Source organism: Lepidochelys olivacea (assembly GCF_965140295.1).
Source record: "Lepidochelys olivacea isolate rLepOli2 genome assembly, chromosome: 13".
NCBI lineage: Eukaryota > Metazoa > Chordata > Testudines > Cheloniidae > Lepidochelys > Lepidochelys olivacea.
The window spans coordinates 33,719,584-33,729,723 of NC_140423.1; the positions used below are offsets into that span (position 1 = coordinate 33,719,584).

Sequence of the window (10,140 nt, forward strand, 5' to 3'; positions counted from 1 at the left end):
ACACCCTAATAAATACACGGCAATTCCACTGGGTTTCACAGAAGAGAAAGTGGATCTGTCTATCTGCACCCAATTTTTCTCTCAGGCACTTCAGTGTACATCCAGAGGAACTCAATTGGCTTTGAGAGAAGAGATAAACCTTTGGGGGCAAATTCTTCTCTCAGAAACCCTCGTATAAATCCAGAGTCAGAGCCAAATTAACAACAACTCGAGTTCTTCTCACCCACAGACCTCACAGCACTTTAGGCTGAAGTTCAGTATCATTACTTCCATTTTACAGGTGGGTAAACTAAAGTATAGAGGGGGGATGGGACTTCCCCTAGGTCACCCAACAGTCCATTACCAGAGCTGGGGATAAAACCTAGTAGAGCACTTTGTTCACTTGTGCACACTATCCTCTGGCTTAATTCCAAGATAGGACTCTGGCCTTTTCGGCCCAATTCTGTTCTCATTTACCCCGGTGTCAATCCAGAGTGACTCAGTGGAATTCTGCTGGCCCAACTGAGATCAGAGTCTGTCCCCTAGCATTAAGATGTGGAGATACTAGGGCCAGCAGTGGAGGTTCCCAGCCCCTCTGTGATATTTCCCTTTTTCCTTTCCCACCATCAGATCCCAAGCATGGGCAGTGGAAACAGCACCACGGTGATGGAGTTCATCCTTCTGGGCTTCACATCAAGCCCAGAGCTGCGAGCCCTGCTCTTTGCGCTTTTCTCAGTCAGCTACGTCACCATCCTGCTGGGGAACGCCAGCCTCCTGCTGGTCATCCACCTCGATGCTCGCCTGCACACCCCCATGTACCTCTTTCTCAGGCACCTGTCCTTCGTGGACCTCTGCTACGCCTCTGCCATCATCCCCAAGGCTCTGAACAGCTTCGTGACAGGAGACGGGACCATCTCCTTCTTGGGGTGCGCCGTGCAGTTCTGTGTCTTCGGCGGCATGCTGACCACTGAGTGCTGCCTGCTGGCCGCCATGGCCTACGATCGCTTTGTGGCCATCTGCAAGCCGCTGCTCTACACAGTTGCCATGTCCGATGGGGTTTGCACCTGGCTCCTGGCCTGCTCCTATGCCAGCGGCTTCCTGAACTCCTTAATCCAAACTCTCTGCACATTCAGCTTGCCCTTCTGTGGGGACAACCAGGTCGACCATTTCTTCTGTGACATCACACCCCTGGTGAAGCTCTCCTGCAACGAGACCCAGAGCAACATGACCATCATCCTGGCCTCGGCCTGTGTCATCGGTGTCAGCAGCTTCCTGACCACGCTGACTTCCTACCTGTACATCTTCTCAGCCATCCTCAGGATCCCCTCCCATCAGGGCAGATGCAAGACCTTCTCCACCTGCACCTCTCACCTCACAGCCATCTCCATCTTCTTCGGGACTCTGATTTTCATGTACGTGCGGCCCAAGCCAAGTTATTCTGCTCAGCAGGACAAAGCTGTCTCTGTGCTGTACACCCTAGTGATTCCCCTGGTGAACCCCATGATCTACAGCCTGAGGAATAAGGAAGTTAAAGAGGCATTGAGGAGAAGGCTTCCTGTCACAGTCAGTGGTTTGCATCTTCCCACCCTTCCCTCTTCCAAAGAACCTGGCCTAAACAGAGCTTTCTATAACACATAGAGGGAGAAGAGCCAAAGACTAGATTACATTCACAAGGGGCTTTGCTAATGCTGATCCATCAAAAGTGGGCAGCAATTTTCAATGGACCCAAGGGATTTAGGTGCCCAAATCCATTCATATGCAATGAGAGTGGAATGCCTTTCTCTCTTAGTATCCTTTTAAAATCCATGGCCAAGATACCACAGTGATGGGCAACAAAATAAAAACATGTTGGATAAATAGACAAACAAACAGACAACATGTAATGATAGATAGATGGATAGATAGTGAACAGAAGTGAGGGGAATAACATTTTAATTTGTATCTACTTCAAGGAAGGGGTTAAATTACTGACCCATGGGGGTAACCTGTAAGTATCTTTATAGTACAGAAAGTCAGATGACCAACTTTTTCCAAAGTGGCTCTTGGTTTTGGCTCCCTTGATTTTTGAGAACTCAGCTTAGACACCTTAGTCCTGAGATGTCAGAGGAAATGAGCAACTGCAGCTCCTATCGTCCATCCGACTCTCCCTCTCTATCTCAGATGATAAGCTCTCCAGGTTGGCTTCCTTTTGGAGAAACCAGCTACACAGATTCAAAGTTTTGCTTTTTTATTTACACTATATACATGTGGCCTGGAACAGAGGCGGTCAGAAAGATCAGACAGGCAATCCTTGCTATTAGAAATTTCAGCCCCCAAACCAACGCCCGATTCCCATACAGTATCAGTATCAACAGGTTATCTCAAGTGCTTATATACAAATTCACAAAGCCTTGGAAACAAGCAGGGAGAACTGGAGGTCCTGGTGATGTCAAGGAACTATGACGTGATCGGAATAACAGAGACTTGGTGGGATAACTCACATGACTGGAGTACTGTCATGGATGGTTATAAACTGTTCAGGAAGGACAGGCAGGGCAGAAAAGGTGGGGGAGTAGCACTGTATGTAAGGGAGCAGTATGACTGCTCAGAGCTCCAGTACGAAACTGCAGAAAAACCTGAGTGTCTCTGGATTAAGTTTAGAAGTGTGTGCAACAAGAGTGATGTAGTGGTGGGAGTCTGCTATAGACCACCGGACCAGGGGGATGAGGTAGATGAGGCTTTCTTCCGGCAGCTCACGGAAGCTACTAGATCGCATGCCCTGATTCTCATGGGTGACTTTAATTTTCCTGATATCTGCTGGGAGAGCAATACAGCGGTGCATAGACAATCCAGGAAGTTTTTGGAAAGCGTAGGGGACAATTTTCTGGCGCAAGTGCTAGAGGAGCCAACTAGGGGGGGAGCTTTTCTTGACCTGCTGCTCACAAACTGGGTAGAATTAGTGGGGGAAGCAAAAGTGGATGGGAATCTGGGAGGCAGTGACCATGAGTTGGTTGAGTTCAGGATCCTGACGCAGGGAAGAAAGGTAAGCAGCAGGATACGGACCCTGGACTTCAGGAAAGCAGACTTCGACTCCCTCAGGGAACGGATGGCCAGGATCCCCTGGGGGACTAACTTGAAGGGGAGAGGAGTCCAGGAGAGCTGGCTGTATTTCAAGGAATCCCTGTAGAGGTTACAGGGACAAACCATCCCAATGAGTCGAAAGAATAGTAAATATGGCAGGCGACCAGCTTGGCTTAATGGTGAAATCCTAGCGGATCTTAAACATAAAAAAGAAGCTTACAAGAAGTGGAAGGTTGGACATATGACCAGGGAAGAGTATAAAAATATTGCTCGGGCATGTAGGAATGTTATCAGGAGGGCCAAATCGCACCTGGAGCTGCAGCTAGCCAGAGATGTCAAGAGTAACAAGAAGGGTTTCCTCAGGTATGTTGGCAACAAGAAGAAAGCCAAGGAATGTGTGGGCCCCTTACTGAATGAGGGAGGCAACCTAGTGACAGAGGATGTGGAGAAAGCTAATGTACTCAATGCTTTTTTTGCCTCTGTTTTCACTAACAAGGTCAGCTCCCAGACTGCTGCGCTGGGCATCACAAAATGGGGAAGAGATGGCCAGCCCTCTGTGGAGATAGAGGTGGTTAGGGACTATTTAGAAAGGCTGGACATGCACAAGTCCATGGGGCCGGACGAGTTGCATCCGAGAGTGCTGAAGGAGTTGGCGGCTGTGATTGCAGAGCCATTGGCCATTATCTTTGAAAACTCGTGGTGAACCGGGGAAGTCCCGGATGACTGGAAAAAGGCTAACGTAGTGCCAAACTTTAAAAAAGGGAAGAAGGAGGATCCTGGGAACTACAGGCCAGTCAGCCTCACTTCAGTCCCTGGAAAAATCATGGAGCAGGTCCTCAAAGAATCAATCCTGAAGCACTTGCATGACAGGAAAGTGATCAGGAACAGCCAGCATGGATTCACCAAGGGAAGGTCATGCCTGACTAATCTAATCGCCTTTTATGATGAGATTACTGGTTCTGTGGATGAAGGGAAAGCAGTGGATGTATTGTTTCTTGACTTTAGCAAAGCTTTTGACACGGTCTCCCACGGTATTCTTGTCAGCAAGTTAAGGAAGTATGGGCTGGATGAATGCACTACAAGGTGGGTAGAAAGCTGGCTAGATTTTCGGGCTCAACGGGTAGTGATCAATGGCTCCATATCTAGTTGGCAGCCGGTATCAAGTGGAGTACCCCAAGGGTCGGTCCTGGGGCCGGTTTTGTTCAATATCTTCATAAATGATCTGGAGGATGGTGTGGATTGCACTCTCAGCAAATTTGCGGATGATACTAAACTGGGAGGAGTGGTAGATACGCTGGAGGGGAGGGATAGGATACAGAAAGACCTAGACAAATTGGAGGATTGGGCCAAAAGAAATCTGATGAGGTTCAATAAGGATAAGTGCAGGGTCCTGCACTTAGGACGGAAGAACCCAATGCACAGCTACAGACTAGGGACCGAATGGCTAGGCAGCAGTTCTACGGAAAAGGACCTAGGGGTGACAGTAGACGAGAAGCTGGATATGAGCCAGCAGTGTGCCCTTGTTGCCAAGAAGGCCAATGGCATTTTGGGATGTATAATTAGGGGCATAGCGAGCAGATCGAGGGACGTGATCGTTCCCCTCTATTCGACATTGGTGAGGCCTCATCTGGAGTACTGTGTCCAGTTTTGGGCCCCACACTTCAAGAAGGATGTGGATAAATTGGAGAGAGTCCAGCGAAGGGCAACAAAAATGATTAGGGGACTGGAACACATGAGTTATGAGGAGAGGCTGAGGGAAGTGGGATTGTTTAGCCTGCAGAAGAGAAGAATGAGGGGGGATTTGATAGCTGCTTTCAACTACCTGAAAGGGGGCTCCAAAGAGGATGGCTCTAGGCTGTTCTCAATGGTAGCAGATGACAGAACGAGGAGTAATGGTCTCAAGTTGCAGTGGGGGAGGTTTAGATTGGATATTAGGAAAAACTTTTTCACTAAGAGGGTGGTGAAACACTGGAATGCGTTACCTAGGGAGGTGGTAGAATCTCCTTCCTTAGAGGTTTTTAAGGTCAGGCTTGACAAAGCCCTGGCTGGGATGATTTAACTGGGAATTGGTCCTGCTTTGAGCAGGGGGTTGGACTAGATGACCTTCTGGGGTCCCTTCCAACCCTGATATTCTATGATTCTATGATCTTTGCCCAAGAATTGCCTTTAGATAAAGAACAAATTTTCTTGCTATTTGCAAGAGCTCTCTGCAAAATATATATATATATATATATATATATATATATATATATATATATATAAAATTAAGAATAATAGAATATTTCTTCAAAGACTGAAAAGAGCTTTCACACTAAGAAAAAATGTAAGAGCACCACCTATTGATTCCTGCCATAACAATATTTTAGGGCAGTGGATGTATTTTGTTAAGAAAATCAATCAATATAATTGTGAAACAGTATACATTCAGGTTATCAGACTGGATGGAATAAACATTTCAAGGTGCCTTGAATTATACTTTTTTTTTTGGATTTTTTTTTAAATTCTTTCTTTCTTCAGAATAATTTGTTAAAAGTATTTTCAGAATAATCAGTAATAAATTACTTCCATAGAAAAGGAATTATTAATATATAATCATTTATTATTATTACTATTATTATTATAATTATGCAAATGTCTACAAAACAAAGGCTGAAGGAACCTATTATTGCTCTCTCTAAATGCATCAGAGGGTAAAACACCAAGGAGGGAGTGGAGTTATTTAAGGGCCAATATTGGCCCAAGAACAACTGGATATAAACTGGCCATTAATAAATTTAGGCTTCATATTAGAGGAAGGTTTCTAACCATGAGAGGAGTGAAGTTCTGGAACAGTCTTCCAAGGGGAGCAGTGGAGACAAAAAAACTAATTTGCTTTATGACTGATCTTGATAAATTTATGAAGGGGATGGTACAATGAGACTACCTACAATGACATATGGCAGGGGTAACCAAAATTACTGACACTCTGAGCTGCACATGACAATTTTCAGAAGTTCAAGAGCTGGGGCACACCTGCTGGGACTCAGGGATTCACCCTGTGGGAGGCACCTGCCAGTGTGGAAAGGGGGTCTTGGGGTGCATCTGCCGTGACTCAGGGTTTCAGCAGGAGTGGGTCTGAAGCCCTGAGTCCTGGCAGAGGCACCCCAAGACCCCCTCTCCACACCGGGCAGAAGCCTCTACCCCATGACCCTTCTACAAGGCAGAGGTCCCAAGCTCACCCCAGCAGTCTGGTAGGTGGAGAAGGGGGTGGGGAGGCATGAGTGGCTCCGTGAGCCACACTTTACCTGTAAAAGAGCCACATGTGGCTCACTAGCCACAGTTTGGCCACACCTGACATATGACCCATCCATGACTGGTATTAACAAATATCCCCAACAGCCGGAGATGGGACACTACATGGGGCGGGCTCCATTTCACACAGAAATATGGAAAGGGGCTATTCATGGAACATTTCCGTTTTTTGCACTGAGAAACCAAACGCCCCAAATCGGAAACATTTGGAGTCAGACATCCCTCTGCAGCACCTCACAGGAGCTGTAATCCAACTTCTCACAGTCTACCTGAGAGTGTTAACCCCAGGGCTCTGTCTCGCTCTGTCTGATCTTGGGAAGATCTGCTTTGTAAAGAACAATTAACCATTTACTGGAACAGGGACTTGGACCTGATTGTCCTCTCTGCTAAAGGACTGCCCTAACAATCAGGCTGCAGAGTCATTCTCCTTCTTTTCTGGCCCAAAGAATTAAGTATTTCATGCAAAGTGGATTGTTCTCTTCTCAGATCAGAAGATGGCCCAATTCTGCAGGCTTTTTAGAGGATAAAATCCCCTTGATCTCAGGTGAGATTTAGGTGCACTATGGGTCACTGTATTGGACTCACTGTGATCATCCATTTACCATGGAAATCCCAGATGTTAATTATTGAATGTCATTCTTGGGTAAATGTGGTTAATGAGTCTCAGAATGTACCAATTTTTTAAAATAAATATCAAATTATAAATGGCTATGAATTCTGTTTTCAGAATGTGAATGACAGCCTCTCTCCATTGCTGTGTGGCAAAACTGAAACACTTTCTTTCTTTCTTTCTTTCTTTCTTTCTTTCTTTCTTTCTTTCTTTCTTTCTTTCTTTCTTTCTTTCTTTGTCACCACTCCTGCAAAATATTTAAAGCCCTAGAGTGCAACTCCTACTCTTATACAGAAGCACACAGGGACAGATTTTAAAGGTATTTTACATTCCAATGGGCGTTAGGCACTTGAATATCTTTAAAATCTGTCCTTACTTATTTGCGTAGTCTTATTGAGCCAGGTTTATTTAGACATCTAGTGGGATTCTCAACAACATCTTGGTATCTAACACCCATTGTAATCATTGGGTATTAGGTGACTATGGAGTAGATCCACAAAGGGACTTTGGCATCCAACTGCCAATTTCGGGGCCTAAATCCCACCCGCTGGTATTCACAAAATCCCTGCTCAGCTGCTACGTAACCTGGTAGCTGCCTGAACTAACTTGTCACCTAAGTTTTTGCAGTAAAAGCTCCCTGAGCGCCTGTGTTTCTGCTCTGGACATGTGCGCTACTGCTTCCCTCTGGACATCCAGACACTTAAGCCCCAGAGTGATTCATGAACCAGGGGAATAGTGGTCTAACTCACCAGCCCTGGACTTCACTTTCACTATCGTGCATTCAGTCTATGTCCATGTGAAGCAAGAGGTATCACCACTAAATCTCCATTAGATAGATAGATAGATTAGATAAGGCCTCAGGTGGAGTATTATGTGCAGTTCTGAGTGCCACATTTCAGGAAAGAGGTGGACAAATTAGAGAAAGTGCAGAGGAGAGCAACAGAAAATAATTAAAGGTCTAGAAAATATGACCTATGGGGGAAGACTGAAAAAAAAAAGGGTTTATTTAGTCTGGAGAAAACTAGGGGGGCATGATAACTCTTTTCAATTATGTAAAAGTAGTTGGCGGATGTGATTGCAGAGTCATGAATTATTTACTTTTCAGGTATATCCACCTCCACAGTGATTTACAGATAATCCACTGAGTTTATTTCATTTGGAAAAAAACGTGGCTCTTCAGAAATGTGCTAAATAAAAAAAAAACAACAAAATAAAATCCTGAGCTATGAAACATCCAGAAATCCTAAGGCAGGAAAGCAAAAATGAGTTTGCTAATTTCCATAAGATATCTGTCTAACCATAGATGCCAGGGGCAATATGAATGCAATGAAGCAGAGGCATGAAGAATAATACTTCCCTCAAACTGATTCAAACGATTCAGGTTCTTCCAGCAGTTTGCTTCAGAAACTGATTGCCGTCCATAAAGACACCTGCCTACAGCCAAAGGAGAAGCCAGTCTCAGAATCTCACTTGGAACATGCTGCCTTCACTCTTATGCTCAAATAAATTGGTTAGTCTCTAAGGTGCCACAAGTACTCCTTTTCTTTTTGCCTTCACTCTGTTTACAAAGTTTAGATGCCTCCTTATATTTGTATCCTTCATAGGAGACGGCTGTGTCTCTGCTGATAAAAAAAAAAAAAAAAAGAGAAAAAGTTCTCCTTTCTCTAATTCTTAGTTTTTAATGAGACAGATTGAATCTGAAAACTCTATAGCTGGTATAGCCATTTTGAGAATTCCAAAGATTTGTTCCTCCTAACAAAGCCCAATGTGAGTTATTTTTCCCCTTACGCCATTGCATTTAAAAGAGAAACGAAAAATCTAATTAATCTGTGGGGCATGTTTTAGATTTGGCCAGGTTTCTGTTTATGAACTGTTCTAATGTCTGGCCAGGAGAGCAATTTACAACATATTTCAATGATTTTATGTTAAATTGTTATTATTATTTATTTGTTTTATTTATTTATTTATTTTATTTAATAGCAAGGAGGCCCAATCATGGGCTAGGTGCTGTACAAACAAAGAACAAATTGTTGCTTTGTTTTGTTGTCTGGTTAAGATGTTTAAGTAAAACTTTTAAAAGTAAACTAATGCTATTTTTTAAAAGAGCTTTTAGCAGTTAGAAAGCTATGATATGTCTTTTTACTTTTTTTTTAATTGTAAAATTCCTTCTTCAAATGCAGGATCTGTATAATATTGTTATTCCCCATGAACTAATTTCTTCACAATTTACTTTCCTGTAATCTATTTTACAGGGTTTTCTTACAATGCAAATTATTTAGACAAAAATTACTAAAAATCTTTATTTAAATTCTGTCACAGGGATGATAATTATTTAGTTATGAAAATTAAGTAAATTTAACAATTTCCCACTCTTGGCACTTCCTTAGGATGTAAAACTATGTGTATATTATTTTAAACATTTATGATAATATAGCTTTTAATTATTTTATTTCAATTTTCATTTTATTTCATTTTAATGCTGTGATTAAATATTATTTCACTGCAAAAGTTAACTAGAGTTTTGTGTGTATGTGTGTGTGTGTTTTTAAAGCAGGAGAGTATGTGGAGAAATATGCATCTTCATCACTATGCCATTTCTCTTATTCATGTTGTTACTCAATCTTTCATGATGACACATGGCTTTTGTGTTTTTAAATGTCATATTTTATTAAAACTGTGACCCTGACAATCTGGTCAACTTTTGTGTGACCCACAACAATTTAGCAAGAAGCACTGAAATGTAATCAAGACAATCTACCTGTATATGAATTTCAAAGAGATGTCCTAGGCCAGCAGTCGTTAACTCATTTATTTGTAGTAATAGAAATAAAGAGTAGATGCTAAGTGTATTTGTCTGTGTTTGCCTGTATCTTGTTAAAAGTTTAACTGTGTGATCTAATTAGCTTTTAGTTGCTAAAATCCTATCTTTGAATGATTCATTATTGTATTCAATTGACACAAAGATCAAAAATGTAAGATATTGTAGGAACTAATAGTATTATTTACATTCTCTTCAGCTTAATTATCTATGCTATAATGAAATGCCTTGATCATTTGAATGACTCATTGCCTCATGTGAATAAACACAGCTAGTTTATCTGTGCACAGGAAACAGATTAGCTTCAAAGCTACAGTATACCCTGCCTATTCTTCATCTGAGGAGAGTCCTGCTGTAAAGATTTCTGTCCAGAGGCTTATCA

At 42.9% G+C, this 10,140-nt stretch overlaps 1 protein-coding gene across 1 annotated transcript; it reads left to right on the forward strand.

Annotated features, from left to right (window-relative positions):
* Positions 1-618: 618 nt before the first annotated feature.
* LOC311529831 (olfactory receptor 5J3-like) lies at positions 619-1,617 on the forward strand (the record flags this gene model as incomplete). The annotated part of the gene is made up of 1 exon (XM_084646091.1): positions 619-1,617. The coding sequence occupies one exon, from the start codon at positions 619-621 to the stop codon at positions 1,615-1,617; it is 999 nt and encodes a 332-aa protein (XP_084502217.1).
* Between the last annotated feature and the right edge of the window lie 8,523 nt (positions 1,618-10,140).